The following is a 24,425-nucleotide window of genomic DNA, read 5'->3' as shown; positions in this document are numbered from 1 at the left end:
ACGAAAGATGGTAGATAGCGGCCAAAGAGACTGGGATGAGCATATTCCAAAATTCCTACTAGCCTATAGGTCGGCCATTCATGACTCCACATCTCGAACCCCAGCCAGGATTTTGTTCGGGAATGAATTAAAGCTGCCTGGTGACTTGATCTTCGGTGCCACACCAAACCCCGAAACTGATAACGATGAAAACAGTCCAAACTCTTTCAGTGAAGTCCACGATGCAGTACGCCATCGGATAAAAATGGTCAGCAACCGCATGAAGGCGAGGTACGATCGAGCGGCAAATACTGATGGGTTCCAAGAAGGGCAACTGGTACTATTGTTTAACCCACAACGGAAAAAAGGACTATGCCCCAAATTACAAACGCACTGGGAAGGCCCCTACAAGGTAGTCACGAAAATAAATGACGTCGTGTATCGCATACAGAAGAGCGACAGCCCTAGATCAAAGATGAAGGTGGTACATCTAGAACGGTTGGCCCGCTATGGAACGAGAACTGTGCCAGGTCATGAGGAACAGGCTTAAGCGGGAGGCAGTGTTACCAATGCCCATACCACAGAGAGGGAACTGTGCCTATTCGGGACGAACAGGCTTAAGCGGGAGGCAATGTTACGAATGGAACTGATAGGTTTAAGTTAATTTAGTTTAATTTCCGTTAATTTAAAAATTTGAATTGTAACGTAAAGTTTTATTACGCAGTTACTTTATTTAAGCAACAACAATTATCATGTAGAATTATCTTCATTATTCTAGATGTTCTTTACCTTTCATTAATGTGCTTTTGTTTTGTTTTGCCACAATCATGTAATTATTGTTTAGTTTGTTACTTCTTTATTGCACTTGTTTGTTGTTGTAGTTACGTCATTACTGTGCTTGTCGTCCAATTGTATTCCCCCATGTATGTATGTGAGTATGGTTGTTCGCTTAGTGCGAATGTGCGTCTGTGTGTTCGCTGCACAGATTCGAGATGTTGCCATATGTGTTCTGGAGGACTCTAGAACAGGGAGACTTTGGGGTATAAATACCGGGGAAATGGCAATGACGGAGTAGTTGTGTTTTAAGCGTTGAACTGAACAGATCGGTTAAATAAGAGCTGCGTGCTAACTAGAGACTTGTTGTGTGCTTTGTAATTAAAGTCGGTTCTGAATAAGTGTAATAAAGTAAATAAAGCATTGTAGAAACGTAATCTAAAACGAACCCTGTTTTATTTGGTACAAATCGTATCGGGGAATAAAACAACGTCTACACGGAGATTAGTTAAATCTAATTCCGTAACAATATACTTATGAGAGCGCGTTCGCTTCAATCGTAGCTTTTATAGCGTTTAGGTAACGCCAGCTGAAGTTTTTCCTCTTTTAAGGCATTTTCCCACAATTTTCCGACATTGATTAATCTTTGTTTTTCGCTACATTCTACAACCCCCACGATACGTTATCCCACACGTGAAGCCCATTGCGTGTCGACTAATTTTGACCTAGCAGCCTACGCAGTGGCAACATCACCGATGTGGCAACATGGTGTCGAAGTTGCAACTCTTATTTACGAAGTCATTCAACATTTCCGCCGTCTTCATTTTTCTTACGCCGCCAGCTAGAGCACACACATCACATATAATCACTGATGGGCAGGAATGCTCTGCCTCACACACAAAAGTGTAAAAAATACATGAGTCTCTCGCAATTTGCCCATCAATGCATATAATAGATAAATGCTGCCCATGGTACAATAATACAGGTAAAAGCAAGTCCCAGCTGATTAGATTCACCCGTAATACTAGTGTCAAAAACAATATGAAGTTTAATACATGTTGTTGTTTTCGTTAATTGTCAATTAATATTTATATTTTTTACTTTCTGATAAACAAACATAAAACACATACTTTGAAGTTAAGCCTATAACTTCACGGCTGATACATACATGCGAACTTCGAATAAATAAATCAGCAGAATGCAACTTTCGAATGGTGTAAGAGAACAAAAGGCCGTTTAAAATGGTGTGTCACGAATTTGCGGATACAGGTCAGTGCTATATTTATTCATGGTAAAGTGGGTATTTATGCACGCAATAATATCTCATTACAGACAAGGATCTGATGGTAAACATTATGAATGGAATCTCAGTATATCGGATGCACTGTGAATTATACGGAATAAGATAATTGCCGAGTATGGTTAACCGTCTATTATGGAACCTCAGCCGTGTTATTTTGGCTAACTATGGCGAAGCAGATTTGTTCAAAATATCCCTAGCATACCCCTTTTGCTAAGGAAGAGGTATCAGAACAGCAGTTTCGCCTCAGGTGTTGCTGTGGTTGGCATCACGAAGCAATCCTATGTTGTTGTTGTTTTTAGCTACACAAAACGTCAAGCAATGGATTAAACAGACCATAACCCCACGTTCAGATTTCGTAAATCTAAACTTAACCCTTTCGGTGATTCTATGCCATATGGCATAACCAGTTTTTGAAGCCCGTTTTAAGGCAAAATACTTATGGGCACTCTTTTTTTAATAATTTTGTATTTTTCCCTGTAGCGTTATCTAAAAATAATTCGACAAAAATTTTTGATTGGTGGACCCTATACATTGTTATGTCTCAAAGAGCAAGCGCTCCTCGTTCGATTTAAAATTTGCATGAAAATACCATCTTATAATTTTATATATTTTGTTAACAAAAATATTTTTTTTGTTAACTTTTTGTATTTAATTTAGTAGATAATCATTGCCTTAATAATTAAAACGAAAAAAAGATCCGAAATATAGTTTAATGGAGCTGCCAGATTTTTTATATTTCATACTATGCCATATGGCATAGATTTTTCCCAACGGAAATGTTTCACTTTGTTTGACTCCCAGATCTTCTATTGTAAAACCCCTAGATCTTCTATAAGAAGACCTCCAGATCTTGTATAAATAGACCTCCAGATCTTGTATAAGTAGACCTCCAGGTCTTCTATACGAAGACTTCAGGTCTTCTATAAGGAAACCTCCAGATCCACTATAGGAAAACCTCCAGATGATGTATAACAATTCTTGCAGATTTTCTAAAATAACTCCTCCAGATATTATATAAGATGGCCCGCACGTCTTCTACATGCTGACCTCCAGCCCTTCTATAGGATAACATTCAGGTGTTCTATAAGAAGTCCTTCTGCTATATGAAGACATTCAGTTCTTCTATAAGAAGTCTTCCAGTTTTTCTATAAGAAGGCCTCAAATCTGCCATAAGAAGACCCTAGGTTTTCTATAAGAAGACCCTAGCTTTTCTATAAGAAGACCCTAGGTTTTCTATAAGAAGACCCTAGGTCTTCTATAAGACCTTTAAATGTTCTAAAAGAAGACCTCCAGATATTCTTTAAGAAGACCTTCTATGTGAAGACACCCAAATCTTCTAATAGTAGACCTCCAGATATTCTATGAAAAACCTTCATGTCTTCTATAAGTAGACCTCCTGGTCTTCAATGAGAAGATCTTATGCTTGTCTATAAGAAGAGCCCCTGTTCTTCTCTGAGAAGACCATCTGGTTTTATATAAGAAGGTCTCCTGCTCTTCTATGAGAAGACGTCCTGCTCTTCTATGAGCAGACCTCCTGCTCTTATATAAGAAGACCTCCTTCTCTTCTATAAGAATACCTCCTGCCCTTCTATATGCAAACGTCCTTCTCTTCTACGAGAAGACGTCCTGCTTTTCTATGAGCAGACCTCCTGCTTTTGTATAAGAAGGCCTCCTTCTCTTCTATAAGAATACCTCCCGCCTTCTATATGCAAACGTCCTGCTGTTCTATGGAAAGACGTCCTGCCCTTCTATATGCAAACGTCCTGCTCTTCTATCAGAAGACGTCCTGCCCTTCTATATGCAAACGTCCTGCTGTTCTATGGAAAGACGTCCTGCCCTTCTATATGCAAACGTCCTGCTGTTCTATGAAAAGACGTCCTGCTCTTCAAGAAGAGGACCTCCTGCTCTTCAAGGAGGGGACCTCCTGCTCTTCTATAAGAAGACCTCTTGCTCTACTATAAGAAGACCTCCTGCTCTTCTATAAGAAGACCTCCTGCCCTTCTATATGCCAACTTCCTGCTCTTCTATGTGAAAACATCCTGTCCTTCTATAAGACGACCTTTTGCTCTTCCAGGAGAAGACATCCTGCCCTTATATGAGAGGACCTTCTGCTCTTTTATGAGAAGACGTCCTGCTCTTCTATAAGAAGACCTTTTCCTCTTCTATAAGGCCTCCTGGTCTTCTATAAGATGAAATTTAATTAAAAACTTCAATATTTTAGTTTTGTTTTTTTTTTCCTTTAAATACATTCTATGCCATATGGCATAGTGTCCAAAAACCACTTTTCCAAACAAAATGTTAAAAAATTAGTTTTGATTATTCATATAGTGGGCTTAAGTATATATAACATTGGAAAAATATATTTTTCAGATCAAAAACAAAAAAGAAGCACCGAAAGGGTTAATTAATGCAAGTTGACCCTCTCTTTTCGTTACCACTTTTTATCCTTACACATGTAGGGATGAAAACAGTGAACCAAGTTTGCATCAAGGAACTTCAGCCAACAATTTTTGGGATAATGTCCAAACACACTGATTTTTTTTAAACATATGTATGTACATACATAGAACAAAATATATTTTATATTTCGAATTGAGTTGTTTCATTTATTTATGTCTTATAAGTAGACATCGGATTTTAGCATGTTTTTTATTTCTTATCCGATTGGACTCAAATTTTGGATCTAGGCGTTTTGAGGGTCAATTTTTCGATATTTGGGGTCATATCAAAAATATGCAAAAAATATGCAAAATATATGCAAAAAATATGCAAAAAATATGCTAAATATGCAAGTGTTTTTTTGACGAAAATCGTCAATTATATTTGGAAAATCATCAAAAGAGCGTTCTAAATTAAGTTTTTTGCCGTTTTACATAGTTTTTTTTTGCAGATTATTATGTTATTGAGACTCTCCAGATATTCCGCCACAGCAATAAATCTGGACTAACAAGACTTAAATCAGTTTCCACAAGGTGAGAAAATGTCAAATAACCCAGCATTCCTATTACAACAAAAGTCCCAATTTACATTGGGCGAGTTTACTTGCGGCAATTGTCATTTTGTAGGAGAGAGAGGTGAGGCATATGGTAACCCTTTGCCTCTCAACACCCTCTCTCACCAACAAACTGACAATTGCCGCAAGTATACTCGCCTAATGTAAATTGGGACTAAGTTGCTTCCTATACAAATGTAGACAGTGGAAAAAATTTCAAAAACTCAATCAGAAATGTCAAAATCAACGTGTCCAAATATGGTGATAGTTTCTAATCGGCCAAAATTGTCTAGCAGAAAAGCAAATGAGCTAGAGTTAGTCATCGCTATTTTTGTTCAGATAAAAGCGCAATTTTTCTGTTATACCCATCCACGATTAATAAAAAGCAAAATAAAGAACACCCAATGATTAGTGCAAAATGACATCACGTAGAAAAATCTCTCTATTTTTTACACGTACAGCACTTTCATTTAAGTGTTCGGTATTGGCAATTAAAATTTAAAAAAAGTATTATTATATTACTTCCACGAGTGATTTAATCATATAAAATAATTTATAATTCGTTAATCCGAACAATTTGATAATTCGGACACCGCCGAAACCTGTGGTGTAGGGATTATGGCGAATGTACTGTATATATGGGGGCAATATCCAAATCTGAATCGATTCTTACCAAAATAGGGATCGCCCTAGGGCCAAAAAATCCCCAATTTTTATGCGAATTGGTCTATAAATGTGACCTGTGATTTGTTTTCAAAAAGACATGTCCAGATGGATAAGTGCGAATCTATGCAGATCATCAAAAGGAAAGGTGGGTCTATTTCATTTTGCATGTTCAAACTCATTCACTAAGACATAATACGGTTAGGGTATTAAATATAGTTAACAGTGCAATCAGGAATAAAAATTCGGTGCAGAATTTGTTTCCGTTCCCCAATTTCACAATTTTTATTTCCATATTTATGCCCCAAAAAAGAATATTTTTGTCGATTCAACTAGAAAACGCCATAATGAAGCGAATCAAGTAGTTTTCAACTTTTAACAAAAATTGATTTTAAAAGAATTTCACTTTTTTAAATTATTTTCCGTGTGGAAAATTCAGAGGGAAATATTCATTATATGTTTTTAGTAAAATATGAAAGATTTTATGTAATATTCAATATTTTCTTAGACTTAATTTCTAGCTCATTTGTTATTCTGTCAGACAATTTTGGCCGAGCAGAAACTATCAACATATTTGGATACGTATATCTTGACATTTCTGATTGAGTTTTTGAACAAATTTGTATTAGAAAGCAACTTATGTTGTTATAAGAAGGCTGGGTTGCATGGTAGAACAAGAAAAGGTAGCAGCAATACCCAGCTGACTGAACTGGGTTGTAGTGTTAGTGTCAAATTTCATATGACATTTTATACATTCATTTCTATTTCGATGTACATTAGGGACATATATTTTTTGAGAAAAAAAAATATATCATTCGGAAAAAAACTATTTCCCAGAAAGACTTCTTCATATCAATGATATGTAACCTCCTCCAAGTTCGAACGATAAGCCGCGCAGTAAATCACCGCTTGTAGAGGCGATACAACGTTTGTTAATATGTGAGGTATTTTGTTAAAATTTAAAAAAATAAAACCCTAATAAACATGTGCTTCTTTGATTTCTAAAACAAAACATTGAAACAGCTTCTCCTTTTCTATGAATTTCCAGCGACCCCAAACTTTTCTGCAAGAATTCTACTTTCTGCGAGAATTTATGCATTTAGTGGAATGATGTGGAACCATAAAAATTGAAAATGTAACGAATTTTCATTCATGCTTTCCAAAATATTCAACCAAATGTGAAAAATTATTAGTTTTTTAAATTCCAATAATTTATAGACATTTCCTTGTTTTGTTTACAAATACAACTGGCAGTAACGTTACAAACAAAAACAAATTCCTTTGTGGTTGTTGTTCGAGTTGTATTTGTTGTAGTATTAACTTTACCTTGTATTTGTTCTACCATGGCTGGGTTGTAGGAAATTTTCTAAGTCTTTTAGTCCAGATTTATTGCTGTGGCGGAATAATAATTAATAACATGAAAATCTGCTAAGAAATCGACGTTTTATGGCAATAAACTTAATTTAGAACACTTTCTGATGACTTTCCAAATTTAATTTGATGATTTTTTTCAAAAAAATTACTTGCATATTGTGCATATTTTGCATATTTTTTGCATATTTTGCATATTTTTTGCATATTTTGCATATTTTTTGCATATTTTGTGCATATGCAAAATATGCAAATATGCAAAAAAATAAAAAATATGAGCCTGTCATTGCATTCAGTTTTCTTCAAAACGAATTTTGGTCCAATCAGAATTTTCGTATCTTTATTAATAAAAAATATGCAAATATGCAAAATCCGATGTCTACTTATAAGGGAGCCAAAGAGATAGAGCTGTTCGCTTATCCTGACAATAACATCGGCTACATTTCCTACCCAGCAAAAAGTTTGCCTCCAAAGAAGCATTAAATCATATCTACAAGTGATTTGGAAGTGCATCAAATTATGCATTGCACTGCATTTTAACTGACCCTTTGGCATTGCATTTGGACTAACCCTTTGGAGGTAGAATAGGATGCAGTCCATTACAACATAATACAAATAAAATTCATTTATTATTTGTGTAAAACAAAAACATTAAGAACTTTATTACATTAACATAAATTATGAAAATTCTCCATTGAATTCAATCGCAACCATGCGTGTTTCCTCCACTCTCCATTTAATCCAAGCTGAACTGTACTTGGATGATAAGCTTAAGTGCTTTTGCTTCATCTGCTAAATGGGTTTGATATTATCTTCCCATCACCAGTTAAGATTTCGACATGTACTACAACAGTACTCCATTGGGAAATTTTCTTACCGAAAAATGTTCGCAAATTAAATATTTTTTATTTTACATTAAAAAATTTTTGGAAATGTTAACACGCTTATCTCTTTTTGGAAAATGTTGCCTGTAGAGATGTACAAACTGATTTATGTACTTGTAGGGATCTCTAATAACTACTAATAAAATGTAGCGAACGGAGTGACTTTTTCACGACACCGTTTGGACTCTGCATCCGGATGCTGTTAAATTTTGAGGAATTGAAGTGCCTTCTTCATGACTCCCTTGAACTGCATCCGGATGTTCTTAAAATGTGACAAGTGGATGTGGTTCTTTGGATTGCATCCAAATGCTGTTTAAATGTTAGGATTGGAGGCCTTTTTCACGACTCCGTTTGAACTGCATCAAAACATGCCGTGAAAGAACTAGTCCACATTGCACTACTTCCAATTTATTTTGCTGGGTATTATTGCAGGTATGCAGTTCTCTCTCTTAAGCCCCCGGCACATACGGTACGTTGTGCGACGCGTTGAGCGTTGAAAACAACAACCACATGAAAAATGTGTAAGTGATGCCAAGTTTGTTCTTGAAGTTTTCATGTGGTTGTTGTAACACAACGCTCAACGCGCCGTATGTGCCGAGGCCTTTAATGATACTGCCATACTGTCTTCACCACCGGTTTTCTTGATTTTTTCTAGCGGTGTTAATGTTAGTACATTTTATCCTGTGGCATAGAATTGGCGTTTCCTTAGCATATAATATCTTAGGATTAGATTGATTTAAAAACTGTTCTTCAATGTCCAATCTGAAATAAACTATGAATTATTTTATTCTGCATATTTAGATGCATTAATACTTACTACTGTCCACATTTTAGCGGAACGTACCACGCAGAAATGTTATTGATGTTAATTTAATTAGTTTTTATTAATTTCTTTAATTTACAATTATGAAACTTCAAAACATATGTATGTATTTATATTTCATATTTTGTTTACATTTTTGAAAAATTACATTGACACTAGTATTACGTACAACAAATTTCTATGTGGTTGTTGTATCGATTGTTGTACAACAACACTTGCTTTTACCTGTAATAATTGTACCATGAATGCTGCCGGTAAAAAAACACATTTTTTAATGCCACATGCAACACCGTAGACTATTCCCGCATTTTCACATACATACAATATCAGGAACCTATGACTTATCCTGATGACGTTATTTCAGTTTATAGTACTAAAATACGTAATTTTACAAAGTCCGATCTGGGTTATCAATATTTTCCCTATATATATATTCACCATAAATATTTTAAAAACAGTTTGGATCGAGCTCACATAATCTTTTGAAAGAATGATGTTACCATTTCTTACCACTTTTAACCTGTAAATTGTTCCCTTACTTTTAATAGCATACAATTTATATGATAGCAGTTTACCACTTTTACCATTTTCTGCCACTGTTACCATTTTTAAAAGTAAAGGAACAGACCAGTTAAGTACTATAGGTACAAATTCCTTTCAGAGACTCATAATGAAATTTGATTTGGAATATTTCTTCTTTTGACACAACCCCCAAAAAGTGACGCATTTTAGGAGATTTCGAATCAGTATGGAATAAATTTTAATTAAGAGTCTAAAAGTTTAACAAATAATTACTACCAGTAATATCTAATTTTGTAACGTAATTTTCTTAACAAAGTGGTTAACTTAGATATCTAGTTTGTTCTGGGACTTACAGTGAAATTTTGTGTGGAATATTTCGTCGTTTAACACCTTTCGTCCAAAACTAAATTTCATGTTACTTTCATGCATCAACTCGAAAAAAGAACAAAACAAATTTATTCAAAAAATATTTGGGTGTTTTGTTGACAAATTTGATGTATATATTTTCTTGATATATATTGCAAATACATATATCATTTATTCGGCGACTTATTTTGAAACTTGATGGAAAATACTTTTGTCTTTGACGTATTCTATCTAGAATGAAGTTTTGTTGGACAAAACTTAAGCACTGTTCCTTTACGTGCAAGAATCTTAAAGTTTTACTACTTTTTACTCGAAAAGCGTTCCTTTACTTCAGACACAATACAATTCATATGTGAGCAGTTTACAACTTGTACTACTTTTGCCGGTTTTACCATTTTCAAAAGTAAAGGAACAGACCATTAATAAACTCAGATAAAGTACAACATAACCCAAAAACGTGATTTTACTTTTGGCATATTCCTGGGGTTTAGGTACGGTTTAGAGTTTTGGTGTATTCGGGGACCTATAGTAAAATTTTATGACAAATAATTTTGTAGAATATTTTGATCTGATAAACGTTTTTGAAAAAAGGGACCAAAAAGACCCCTATAGTGACTCGCATGAGGGTTAATTTTTTTATAAAAATATACTTTGCATTGCTGTCAGTAATATTGCCAAAGACACTTTATACCTAAAATGCAAGGATTCCAAGGAATCTGATGTCGAATATTTTAAAACCTGTAGAAATGGGCGGAACTTGCCACGTCTATTTAGGTTACTTCCCGATGTAAACTTTCAAAACGCCGATACACGTGTCTTCTTTTTTCGGTCCACTTTCATAATCTGTGCGGGGTTTCTTGTAATTTTAAAATAGTTCAATTTTGTTGTACAGTGTTATTAACAAAGTATTGCCACATATTTTTTTCGTGAAATTCAAATTTATCTTCAAACAAAAATTAACTAGTTGTAAAAACTAAACAATCTGGTATTACGAATGATAAATTAAAGCGAAGATAAAAGAGAACAAAAAATGAAAGAAACCATACAAGATATTTTTCAATGCTATGATGACTTTTTGCGCCTCAATTACAAAAACTGTAGGAAAATTGAAAATGCAATAAAAATTAACTTTCTTTTCGCACAAAGAAAGCATTCTTTAAACACAATAGCCGTGTCTTTTTACTTTTTAAGTAAGATTTACTCAGTAACCTGTTTTCAGAGAGTAGTGGGCTTAATACATACGGTCCGTTGTGCGACGCGTTGCGCGTTAAAAACAACAACCACATGAAAAATGTGTAAGTGGTGCCAAGTTTGTTCTTGAAGTTTTCATGTGGTTGTTGTAACGCAACGCTCAACGCGGCGTATGTGCCTTAAATTAGGTTAGGTTTAAAGGCCTCGGCACATACTATAAGGGTGCGCAACCCTCTATTAGAATGGGTGACTGCTTCGCTCGGAGACCGTTGGTCCATTGTGTTCATCCTGTTTAGGCTATTTAAAGATGATGGAGCTGATGATTTAAAGATGATGGAGGTGTGTTGTTGAGATGATTTGAGATGAAGCTGCATCAACACTAGGGTTATGACTTTTTGACATTTTTTCTCAAAAATGATTTCCTGTAGCAGGGATGAATGAACTTTTGCCTAATAATCACTACGCTATCGTTTATTCCATTGAAATATAAAAAAAGTTCACGCACAAATCGATTTTAAAAATATAATTTTTTGAAAAAATGTATGAAAAGAAAAAAATTTTTTTTCAGAAATTATTTTTTGTTGCACGAATGAATAAATATAAGCCTACTAATAACTATAATTATGTTTATTTCATTCAAATATTGAAAAAGGTCATGCACAAAACAACTTTGAAAGAACTTTAAATTTTTTGTTTTTTGTTAAAAAATTATATCTTTAAATAAAAGCCTTTACGACATTTTTACGATTCTCAGAATTGAAGAAAATTAGTGAGATATAAATATTATGTCGGTTTAATTATCTCATGTGACTCTAAAGTTTATTTTCAATTGTATATCTGCTTAAATTGTCCATAATTTTGATAAATTCAAATTTTAAAATCATTTTGTGCGTGAGGCTTTTTCACTGAATCACCTTATAATTATGATTTTATGTAATCTTATAGCGAAACTCATCACGCTATGATACAGGGATATGAGGTTGTAAAAAAGTCATAACCCTAATACCCAGGGCGTGTGTGGTGAAAAAAGTAGAACACATGTATTCTTATGAGAACTACCGAAATACGTCGAGCGTATACTTTTTGTATGTTGAAAAAGTTTAACTTTGACAGAACGTTATTGTTTGTATGTATGTGTGTTTTGTATTTTAAAAACAAAAGCCCAACAAAACATGAAATACAATTTATTGCAAAGGAAAATTATTTGTTTTACGAATGAAAACATTTAAATATGTTTTGGTTGCTGATTTTGTGTTTAAAATGTGATTTGGGACTCAACGTATTTGGGTAATACGGAAGCTCAGAGAGTGTTGTTTTTGTAGGTTGGTGAAATATTTGTGTACGTCCCGTCGTTATTTAGGTTTAGCAGTAACAATTAAAAATTCACTTTATTCACTTAAAAATTCAGAAATTAATGCACGGTTGTTGAATTAGGCGACATTTACGTTTGCTTAAGGGCTGTTTACACCATCTATCAATGTCATATGAGCTGTCATTTCTTTCACCCATTCGACATTCTCTATGTTTGTCAAAATTGACGTCATCCATACAACTTTACTTGATGGCAACCCCGATAAACAGATGACAAACAAAAAATAAGAAAAAAATGTAATCAAATTTGTCCAAAAATAATTGTGATAATATGAAGAAACGGATGTACATATACGCGTGTGCTTCTATGGAAATAAATAAAATTGCATTCCCTTCCAGTTTTCGTTTGTTTTGTGCCATTTATTACTCAAATTATTTAATTTTCATTCAAAACGATGGGTCTTTTCCATTCGTTTATTTTTGACGTATTCGTTCGTCTAATTTTGTTACGAAAACCAAAAAAATTACGAAAATAAAAAGCTTTCATTTGTTTGTCACACGAATACAAACGTCAATTTGTGCGTTCATACCTACAAGTGTTATTTTTGTATGACATAACCTATAAATATAAAAACAGCTGTTTTTGTCATTGTTTACATTTATTGTGGAGTTACAAATTTGCGCAAATTTTTAATTTTGGTTCATGGCCCAATTATAGGTCCTCCGGCAAAACCAGATGATTTCGATTTGAGCTGTCAAAATTCATATTTGTCATTTGAATTCGCTGTGAGGTATTGAAATGTCGAACTGTATAGAAACAGGTAGATGTATCTCGAAAAAAGAAAACAAATAAACTTAAAGTTGTACACGTAAAATGTCAACATTTGTTGTGTTTGTATGAGAATTTAATTTACAATAACTTATTTTAGCAGTTCAAGTTCAATCAGCTGGTATTTTCTGTTTCGTCAAACAAAAATAACTACGGTAACGACTTTTTCTCGGAAAATGTTTCGTATGTATCTACCTGAATTGACAGAAAAGAAATTCGCTTCAAAAATTTTTTTCGCCTCTGTTTATGAATTTTGACATTTAAAATCTTCGTTTTTCTTTGAATTCGCTTGATGGAGGACCTATTATTGGGCCATGTTTTGGTTGAAGGAAAATGAATATCTAGCATGTTTGTTGTGGTAGAATAGGTTTTTGGGGTTATAGAGGCATTCATGTTTTGCCACAAAGCAATAATTTCCAACACTGCTCCTTTCGACCAATCGATCTGAAAATAACCACAGTTTATACAGTTGGCCATTCAGCCCAAACTAGTTAGCCCTGACTATTAAGTTTGCTGTCAAATACATAAAATACAAAGGAAATCAAATCACAATAATGAACAATCTATTATGTTTGTTGTCAAATGTTGTTAACAGAACTCTGAATGGCCAACTGTATAAACTGTGAAAATAACATTATAAACACCCTTTATTTACTTTTCTAAATACTTAAATATACATACAAAACTTTCCATTTTCTTTTTTAAGAGATTTTGTTTTTCAATTTTTTTTTTTTTTTTGAGAATGCCAGAAAACAGCTGATAAATTTATGTTTACATACGAGAATGCCGTATCAAATAGAGCTCTCCCTAAATGAAAAATTTACATATGAGTTGCCAAATCATTTTGATAGATGAAAATTTTCATAGTGGTCACACTATGTGTACAACATTCGCAGGTAGAAAATTTGACATCTCATACGACATTGATAGATGGTGTAAACAACCCTTTAGCTAATTCAAAAACCGTGAATTCAATGCAAAGATGCATTTTGTATTATAAAACAAAATTACAACCCCCAAAAGTATGCTATAATAATTTGGTGTAACTAATTTCGAAATATTTCCATTCCTCGTGGGAATGGGAAATTTTGTGACATTGAAATCCATTGGAAATCGTAAATCTAAAAGTACTAATAACACTGTGAACCGAAATTATGGGGGGTGAAAAATTCCTATTGGAGATGAAAGCCCTTGGTGAGTATATACAGAACCCCGAAGGACAGATTCGCCGTGAGTCGAACTTTCGCGATATGGCGTGATGAATATTTTGCTGGAGACCCTAAAAGCCATCTGGAATCAGCGTTATGTCTTTGTTCGCTGTTCTTTAAGCTCATATTTAAGATGACATGTCTTCAGTCAAATCAAATGAGAATTTTTTCGTAGAACATTTCAACCTTCTAACTCGCTTCCTTCAATGTCCTTTTCTTCCTTTATTTCAAGAACCGCAATAAAAGTGGCACAAGATGACATTTTTCAGCTTCGGAATATTCTACAAAAATTTCGCTAGAAAGATTTTAGGTGTGGTTCCCAAAGACATAAAATCGATATAATCTTGTTTAAGCGGTCGTTTTTCACTTTTACCCGAATCTTGCTCAGACAGTCCTATATCTATTTATGGGCCGATTCCGTACAGCGAGGCGAGTCATGTCGCGTCGTCTATCGTCTCTGTGACAAAATTTAAAAAATGCACTACGTACAGCGATAGAAAATAATCGTCGATAAAAAGTTATTTTTATTTTTATTTTATTTTTATTCGTTAGTAAAAATGAACGGCGACAGCTAATTTGTTGTCGCCGGAAAATGAACATTACGGCGACAAAATTTGACGTCGTCGTGCGACTTTCGCCATACGTAATGGAAAAATTGCAACTGGCAACGCGACACGACTCGCCTCGCTGTACGGAATCGGCCCATTATTTCAATATATTATTGTTAACCTACTGATGACCTAGAATTCTCGCAGTCATTAAAACAGTGGGATCTCGTTTTGCCAAGCACGTTAATTTCATTATTTTTTGGAATAAAGATCCGGATATCCGAATTATGGAACCGGTTATTAAACCCACTTGAAATTCAGATACGTAACTTTTTACACTTGCAACAATGGGTCACCAGAATTCAACCCGCCATAACTCAAAGGTTCGACAAAAAAAATTTTCGACCCCCCAGGTCATGATCATAATTTTTTTCACGCACAGAAATGTGTCCTCTCTAACGTTAAGAAATGGTTAAAAAATACGGTTTTTTGTTCCAGCACCATAACCGCTTAAAACGTCTAATGCATATTAATCATATCTGATTGACAATTTTAATAGCTTTCTAATAATATACATATAGGGTTAATCGGTTCATAAAAACCGGATAAAAAATCGGGTTTAATATCAGAATAACCGGTTCTATAATTCGGATATCCGGATCTTTATTCCAAACAAATGAAATTAGCGTGTTTAGCAAAACGAGATACAACTGTTTTAATGACTCCGAGAATTCTAGATAATCAATAGGTTAAAAATAATGTATTGAAATAAATAGATACATATAGGGCTGTCTGAGCAAGATTCGGCTAAAAGTGAAAACGACCGCTTAAACAAGATTATATCGATTTTATGTCTTTGGGAACCATACGTAAAATCTTTCGAGCGACATTTTTGTAGAATATTCCGAAGCTGAAAATGTCATCTTGTGCCACTTTTATTGCGTTTCTTGAAATAAAGGACGAAAAGGACATTGAAGGAAGCGAGTTAGAAGGTTGAAATGTTCTACGAAAAAAATCCTCATTTGATTTGACTGAAGACATGTCATCTTAAATATAAGCTTAAACAACAGCGAACAAAGACATAAGGCTGATTCCAGATTGCTTTTAGGGTCTCCAGCAAAATATTCATCACGCCATATCGCGAAAGTTCGACTCATGGCGAATCTGTCCTTCGGGATTCTGTATATGGTAAATAACAAAAATGTTTTGCAATCGATGAATCCGAGTTTCACCCTTTCACAATTCGCGAACTGTTAACATATTCTATAAAGTATGACTACAATTCTTTAAAATGAAGTGTTTTAGGAGGGATCCGATAATGTCGACCATTAAAATTAATTTTCGTGGAAGCTGTGTTGGCATCAATGTAGAAAAATGGGTAAAAATGGGTTGAAGCCAACAAGTTTTTTTATGTTCCCATGCGATTTCTGGCTTAACCTTACATTTTATAGACCTATTCCTATTCCCATTCTCACAGAATACTCCATGGGCAATAAGAGAGCAGTGTATGATTTTTCGATATATCCACTGCATCCATCTAAAATTGATGCTGACATTTTGAAGCCGGAATTTCGGGGTGTTTTGAATTTTTTTAATAATCCGGACGCGCAAGAAGATAATTTTCCAAACTCATAACACGATTGTAGAACTCGTGATTTTACGTCGTTTGGTGCATATCTCATGATTGTGCTCCTTACAGCATCCTAGTAATTGGGAGTCGAAAGGACAAAATTTCATGCGTGAATTTTCTCACAAAACATATTTTTTGCGTGTAAAATTTACAACTGTCATTCAATTTCCTTTGAAACCCGCGTGAATTTAGTTTTTTTACGTGACGGTTCTAATGAAGCCTTCCGCGATCGAATTCATCTACTAAAACCGCGGATATAGATACCTTGAAAATCGGAAAATCAGCAAAAATATATTTCGACAAATCCGCGTACTAAACCGCGATTTTCTTTAAAATTGGAAAAAATAAAAAATGGAATCCTTTACTCGCGATTATAATATTTGCGAAAACACGTCTCATAAAAAAACACAGATACGCGAGTAATATGGGTATTTCGCCAAAAATTGAATGTGGAGGCACATCCGCGGTTTTTGAAGAATCCATTTGAAATAGGTGTATATTGACGTATTTTTGATGGGCGCTGATGAAACCGGATGCGCATCAAAATCGTATGCACATTGCGCGACTTTTACCAACTTTAAGGTTTTTTGCAGTGCATGATGCAACTGGCGACACACAATGGCCGCTGAGTGAAACATCGAAATATGCATAAATATTGAAAGAGATTGATTCGCTTTATCCAAAATCGGATGCGCATGATAGTAATTTCAATATTACTCTTAATTTCCTATCCTTATAAGTTATCACAGTAAGCAGTTAAGCTTTCACGATGGTAAACCATATATTTTGATAAAGTTTTAGCAGAATACTTTAATTTATGTATTAGATTTTAGCGAAATAGTTGGATAACTCTCAAATATTTTTTCTAATTTTTCGAAACAATTTCTATTTTGTTGTTGTTATAATATGCAATTTATAAAGCCAATGTTTATAATTTTGGTTTCACATTTTTTACGCGTTGTCTAGTTTCTGTGTGTATTTTTAATTTAGTTTTTAGAGGTTTATATGGACTCTGAGTTAGTATAATTTAAATTTATTGCCAGATTTTTTTAATTTTCCGCGAAAATAAGAACAAATTTTTGGAAATTTTGGTGCATGTTGTTACTGATATATGCTTACATTTTCTCAATACAAAAAATAAGAAATTTTAAAATATTTTTTCTTTATAAGAGGATAAAAACCACTATAAATTTTGCGCGCATCGGCCAATTTCGTGAACGCGAGCAGATTTGAAACCAGATTTTTTCCTTTAACTTTATACCAAAAATCGTAGATGTGCTCGCGAAAAATTTTTTTAATTTTTTTCAAATGGAATTGCAAAGGAATTTTGTTATTTGCCATATACTCACCAAGGGCTTTCATCTCCAATAGGAATTTTCCACCCCCCCCCCCCCCCCCCCCCCAGACTTTGAGTTCCATTTTGTTGCACAGTGTAATTGGATTGCATGTAAGAATAAAACACTATTTTATAAATAAAAAACAACGAAACATTTATAATTCACTGAGGCATTTATAGCGTCAATCCACATTCGAAGAGATACATTATACATTACCCACTTGTCGTAAACTATCGCAAGAGTTGATATTTTAATTTATGGTATGTACTTTAGCAAAAAATACTATTTACATTATTTTGGGTATAAAATATCATAGTGACCAGGTCGATAAATCAGAAAAACTTTTGGTGTTTGCCCTTCTGGAAAGTCATGAGCTTTTACAGTACCACCTTCACCCCGATCCATATATTCCACTCGCACACCCACTCCAAGGGCAGAACATAGGGCGATGATGTGAATATGATCCGACTCTTTGTACATAGGCTCTACTTCCTGGTGACGAAACTCCTCAATGGTAAAATTGCCTTCAATAAAATTTTGGTAAAAATCGGCTTCTTCCTGAAGTTTTCCGGACGTTAGCAATCGCAAATATACAACAACGTAGTCGGAATAGCCTTGATCATTAAAAATCTTATGCAACTGTTCACTCAACATCTCTGGATTGGTTGTAGATGGATCCACACGTTTAACAACTTCCATAAACTGAAACACAAATTAAAAAACATGCAATATAAAAAAATATTCAATATACGCATTATCTTACAGTTTCATGAAAGTCTTCTAGTGTAAAGCTAGGAAATCCTAACTGCACCAGTTTGTCTTTGGAACTTTCACCCAACTGTCGAAACTGGTCGTAATCTTCTTTGTTAGAGATTAAATGTTCCAAATATGCATAGGCAAATGCTCTAAAAAAACAATTTCCATCTGGTCGAGTTCGCCTCAGGTGTGAATATTTAGCCGACAAATCCTCTATTTTAGATGTGAACACAGCGTCCCCAATATATTCTGCGTTTAAACAATTCACCGGCAATTTTTCACTAACCAATGGAATACTGTCACTTATCTGTAATACATACAAATATCGAACCATAAATTTGCACCTTCTTTTAATTTAATTCCAACTTAAAATAAAAAATACCTCTCTTTCGATATCCCTCTGCTGTTGTATTATCAATTCATCTCTGTTGACATTATCATTCTGTTCGTTTTCCATCTTACTAATTTTATATTAAAATATATAGAACGCTAAACATAAATTTCAGGGATATGTAAGTTGATGATTTCCCAGTAAAAATAATCGACTTGTCAGCATCGATTAACCCAATCCGTTTATCGATTAATGGTTCGAATATGATTGCCATTAATTTTCAATTTTGTTACCAGCTGTTCACACGAGCGTTTGAATTACATTATTCGTTGATTGACGATATTCATACCGACGATAGTTCCCTCTCTAATCGTCGTTGGACACATTTGCTCTGTTCCAGAACCTGCAAGAAACTACTAATTTTTATGAATTTTACAAGAGAGCGCGCATCTAGGATGCACTCTATTTTGCTTCCACAGCACACTGCTAGGATGCACTCCATTTTCGATCCAAATCAAAACTTAAAATGCAGTGCTTTGGATTGAATTAATATGCATTCTTCGGATTGCATTTTTAATCAGTCTAAAGATGAAATTAAAATGCAAGCCTTTGCGAAATATCCTAAAATAAATAGAATGCATTTATTATTTGTGTAAAACAAGAACACAAAGAACTTTATTATATAAACACAAATTAAAAAAAGTTTCCATTAAATTCAATCACATTTGAGCTTATACCTAAGACAGACGGCAGCGTTAATTTGCATTAACTGCTTTAATTCAAATTAATTCGTGCATTATCCACATTCTTAATGCACAAAATCAAAGGAAATTTAAACTGAATTAAGGTATTTCAATATGGCAATGCTGTAAAAGAGAGCCCATATTTATGTAGGAGAGAGAGCATATTCATGCTCTGAGACAAATTTGCATTGAAAATCAATTGTCTTTTCTCAAATTCCCATGTTTAAGAAAATAAAAAAGAAAAACAAATCAGAAATTTTCGCGTTTCTTTCGAATAAGTAGTGGTCTTTCTCGAATAAAATAGCAGCTAATCGTTTATCGCGCCTTCTATCAAATCTATTTTTAAATTTTTATTTTCACAAGCATTTCATTACCCACCATACCAATTTTATCGAAAATAATATCTTCTTCAAATTTTCCTTTAGAGTTTTGCGACATTTTTTAATATTAAAAAGACTCAAAAATATCGCGAATAAATTAAATTTATTTTTGCATTATCGTCGTGAAAATGTCAATGGTTGAAAGTATGTATATTTGTTTCGCATATTTGGCGAACTTTTGTAAAACTTTATGAAATGGTCTGCTGTGTACAAACAAACAACACAAACAGCTGTTTTATAAATGCAGAAACTATCGTCTGTCAGGGCAAAAAGTTAATTCAAATTAAGGAATTTTTAATGCAAATTAACTCTGCCGTCTGTCTAGGGTATTACTTCCTCCGTTCTAGATTTATTCCAAGTGCATCTAATTTTCTTTCATCATCCTAAAGTTTCTTATGTCGCCTTCCCATCACTAGTTCCGCTTTCGAAATGGACTCCAAAAATGTTCGCAACTTAAAGTGGGGTTCAGACGATCAGTTTTGACTGACAGCTTTGCTCAACTAATCGGTTGCTTGACAGTGTGGTCGTTCATTTTTGTCAGTCATCAGGCAACCACAAAATTTTTTGTGGATGTTGGACAGTCAGCTGTTGGTTGTTTGTTTGTTTGACCGTGTGAACGAAACAACGACAGTCAAGGAATAAATTAGCAGAGTAAATATCAAATAAAAGTTAAAAAAGTCGTGTGTTTTTATTAATTTGATTGATTATTGCAAATAAGAGATAAAAATAGCAGACAAAAATCTTTTCCTTCATTTTAATATCGGCCAAGCAAAAAATTGCAAACAAAACGACAAACATGGACAACGAAAATGAATTTTTATGTTGCTACGAAATGCAAAGATGCCTCTGGGACATAACCAGTCAAGAATATATGATGCGCGACATTAAAACAAAAGCATATGGAGAACTACTAAATGTTATGAAGAAATACAAGAAGGATTGTTCTATTGACGACGTCAAGAAGAAAATAAACGTAATTCGCTCATCGTACAGAAGGGAATTGAAAAAAATAAAGCAATCTGAATCTTCTGGAGCTGGAGTGGACAGCGTTTGGCTCAGAATCTCGAATTTCTTTTATAATATTCACATGTGAATATTGTTTTCGGGAGGCTATCTATTGTTTTACCCATTTCCTTCTTCTTGTCACTTTATTTTCTTCCTCTAAAAGCGAAATGATCAAAAATACACATCCAATCTTTTTGTCATCCATATTTATTAATAAAAGTTGTTATTTATATTATTTTATAGCTATGTGAACACAGTAATTTTTCAACTTGACTGTTGGTTTGTCATCCAACTTGAATGACTGTTTGGCCGCTACGAACAGCACAACAAAACTGAAGCAATCGATATTTGACCGAAAGCTGTCAGTCAAAACTGATCGTCTGAACCCCACTTAAGGGGTCGATCATCGATAACAATTATCGTTGAGTGGCGTTGCCAGTTGTCAAAATTGATCCACGTATGGCAACTCTCAACTGAAGTTGCGAATCTCAGTTGACGAAGCGGCTGTTTTTCAGCCACCACCAATTTTCAGTTGCAGTGAACATTTTCGAAGAAACAAGAAGTAAAATAGAAGGAAAAATAAACATTTTGTTAACAATTATTGATTCTTTGCATTATTAATTAATTTTGTGTATCAATATGGTGAAAATAACGACAAAGCAGCAGTTCGAAATAATAATTGATAAACTGAGTGAAAATCCAAACTTAGCCCGAGGAGTTCGGGAGTTTTGGTGAAACCAAAGCCACAGCGGATGAAGCGTGGAGGTCCATTTCGGACAGTTTAAACAGCCATGAACCTCCAACACAAACACCTGAAGAGTGGCAGAGTCTGGATTCACTTTAAAGCAAAGTTGAAAAAGAAAATGCCTCAAAATAAAATAAACATCAACGACACTGGTGGTGGTCCATCACAATAAGTGAATTTATCGCCTTTGGAGCGGACAGCAGCAAATCTTTTGCAAATGAATTTGGTGACAAATACAGTAAGTTCAGTTTAAGTACAAATGACGAATATCCTCCATATATATAGCCAACTACACCAGGGAATTTCGTTTTTGAATAAAAATGGTTTTTATTTTGCCTTTTTTCCTGCTCTGTCAACTTCGAGACGATCCAATTTTGGCACAATTTGTCCTCTATCAAGTGGACAACTTCCTTCAATACTCTCGACAATGTAGATTGAGCCATGCAATTGTTGAAATCATTGCCATGGGACTTTTGGAAACTTCCGTCCTCCAAGAATCGCAACGCTGCGCACACTTTTAAAAGTGGTGGTTTTGCTGTTGATCTGTAACTTACTTTGAAGTCATCCTTTACGTTTCCACAACGTAAACTACGGCATTCTTTGGCAATCGAAAATACGCCTTAAACCTGAAATAATTTACTGATTATACAGATCTTTCCACATGATCATCAGCTTACAGTGCAGACGGCAATTCCAATGGATTCGACTTGTCCCTCAAATTTCTTCTAATAGATGCAATGTCCTGTACATTTTCTTCATCATCAAAAAATAATTCCACCAAACTTATCATTGTTTGGGACAGCAAATAAAACTTGACGATCCGAAGATTCAATGGGCAGGTTATATTCCAATCTTGGGTTGTTTTCTAAATTTGCTCGAAAACTCAGCCAAAATATTAAAATATTGTCCAGAATACACAAAAGAGTTATCCAAAGCGCAATTACTTTTAAAATGTTTTTTTTTTTTTTTTGCGAATAGAGGTCACAAGTTTGTAAAAACATTGATCGATAACATGTTTATCGACCACCCAGTTGAGTTGACATTAATGGTACAACATTTCGTCTCAGTCGCGCAGACAACTGACAACGCAACTCAAGTTTAGTGGCAATACAAGATAGACCCATAAGTTGTTTTTTCTTTATTTTATAACAAATTTTTCGAAATGTACATATATGGTCTGTTCCTTTACTTTTAAAAATCGTAACAGTGGCAGAAAATGGTAAAAGTGGTAAACTGCTATCATATACATTGTATGCTATTAAAAGTAAGGGAACACTTTACAGGTTAAAAATGGTAAGAAATGGTAACCTCAGGCACGTAAAGGAACAGGGCAATACACTCTTGTTTATCTTTTGAAGAAATGTGTAGAGATCAAACAACTGTTTTTTTCTGTAGGGATCTCTACGGCAACTGCTTATAAAATGTATCGAACGGAGTGCATTTTTCATAACTCTGTTGGACTACATCGAAAGATGTTGTGAAATCATAACTCCAATTGCACAACTTCCAAAATTTTTTGCTGGGTGGGATCTGACATAATAAAAAGAAAAGAATAAAGAAGACCAATTTCGAACTGGGTTGCCCTTTTCTTTTTTTTTCTTTTATCAGAAGCAAGCAAGGTAAAGGGTAGTTTACACCATCTATGAATGTCATATGAGATGTCAAATTTGCTACCTGTGAATGTTGTACACATAGTGTGACCACTATGAAAATTTCCATCTATCAAAATGATGTGGCAACTCATATGTACATTTTTCATTTAGGGAGCGCTCTATTCGGCCATGTATTTTCGTATGCAGTCGAGAAATTAATTGTTAGAAGAAAACAATTTTACCAAAAAACAAGTAAGAACGGCGTTAAGTTCGGCCGGGCCGAACTTGTTATACCCTCCACCACAAGTTGTATTGAAGTAAAATGGAATAATTAGTTTCCTTTCGTGTATGAAGAATACCTAATACTAAATTTCGGTAAAACAATGTGAGGCACCATTCTATGGGGGCTATTTCAAAACGTCGATCTATACCCACAAATTTCTGACGGAAAGTTTTTAGGCTTAAAGAAGACTAAATACCAAATTTCCTATATTTCGGTAAGAGAATGTGGCTAAAACTAAAAAAATACCGAAAATCAAGAAGTAAGCTTCTATGGGGACATAGGAAGAGGTGGACCTATACTGATAATACTCTTCTGGAATATTTTATAACTCTTGGAAGATGAAATGACGAATTTCAGCCATTTCGGTTGGATATTGACGTCACAATCTTCAGTATTACGAAAATCCGGAGGTACCGTTCTATGGGGGCTATATCGAAACGTGGACTTATACCGACGAATTTTAGTCAGAAATGGGGCAATATGACCTGTACAGACATATTTCTGGCGAACAGTTTTATATCACATTGAAGACTAAATACCAAATTTCAGCCATTTTGGTGGAATGTTGAAGACACAACCTTCAAAATACGAAAAATCGGGAGGTACTTTTCCATGGGGGCTATATGAAGGCGTGGACCTATACCGACAAATTTAAAGGGGAAGTTTGAGTACCCCCAACGAAGTCTAAATACCAAATTTCAGCCATTTCGGTGGAATATTGAGGTCACAACGTTCAAAATACCGAAAATCGGGAGGTACCGTTCTATGGCGGCTATATGAAGGTGGGGACCGATACCGACAAAATTCTGGGGAAAAGTTTTATACCCCTAAAGAAGACTACGTACCAAATTTCAGCCAT

At 34.4% G+C, this 24,425-nt stretch overlaps 1 protein-coding gene and 1 long non-coding RNA gene across 2 annotated transcripts; one reads left to right on the top strand and one right to left on the bottom strand.

Moving 5' to 3' along the window:
• Positions 1-1,526: 1,526 nt before the first annotated feature.
• LOC141392961 (uncharacterized) lies at positions 1,527-4,648 on the top strand. Its single transcript, XR_012409929.1, has 3 exons — positions 1,527-1,738; positions 1,891-2,022; positions 2,086-4,648. It is a non-coding gene; the product is annotated as an uncharacterized lncRNA (long non-coding RNA).
• A 13,210-nt stretch (positions 4,649-17,858) lies between these two features.
• Positions 17,859-19,062, bottom strand: LOC141392960 (ubiquitin thioesterase otubain-like). Its single transcript, XM_073965924.1, has 3 exons — positions 18,870-19,062; positions 18,495-18,794; positions 17,859-18,433 (listed from the first exon to the last, which is right to left on the bottom strand). The coding sequence occupies exons 1-3, from the start codon at positions 18,942-18,944 to the stop codon at positions 18,023-18,025; spliced, it is 786 nt and encodes a 261-aa protein (XP_073822025.1). The 5' UTR covers positions 18,945-19,062; the 3' UTR covers positions 17,859-18,022.
• Positions 19,063-24,425: the final 5,363 nt, after the last annotated feature.

Source organism: Musca autumnalis, unplaced genomic scaffold, assembly GCF_047663935.1.
Source record: "Musca autumnalis isolate F117 unplaced genomic scaffold, ASM4766393v1 scaffold_2, whole genome shotgun sequence".
Lineage (NCBI taxonomy): Eukaryota > Metazoa > Arthropoda > Insecta > Diptera > Muscidae > Musca > Musca autumnalis.
Note: the sequence above shows the minus strand (reverse complement) of the source record. Positions and strands in the feature narration are given on the sequence as shown.

Coding starts and splice junctions, on each gene's coding strand:
- LOC141392960 (XM_073965924.1), bottom strand. CDS start 18,944: ATGGAAAACGAACAGAATGATAATGTCAACAGAGATGAATTGATAATA. Junction 18,795..18,869: donor AGAGGGATATCGAAAGAGAG/GTATTTTTTATT, acceptor TATGTATTACAG/ATAAGTGACAGTATTCCATT. Junction 18,434..18,494: donor TAGAAGACTTTCATGAAACT/GTAAGATAATGC, acceptor TTTGTGTTTCAG/TTTATGGAAGTTGTTAAACG.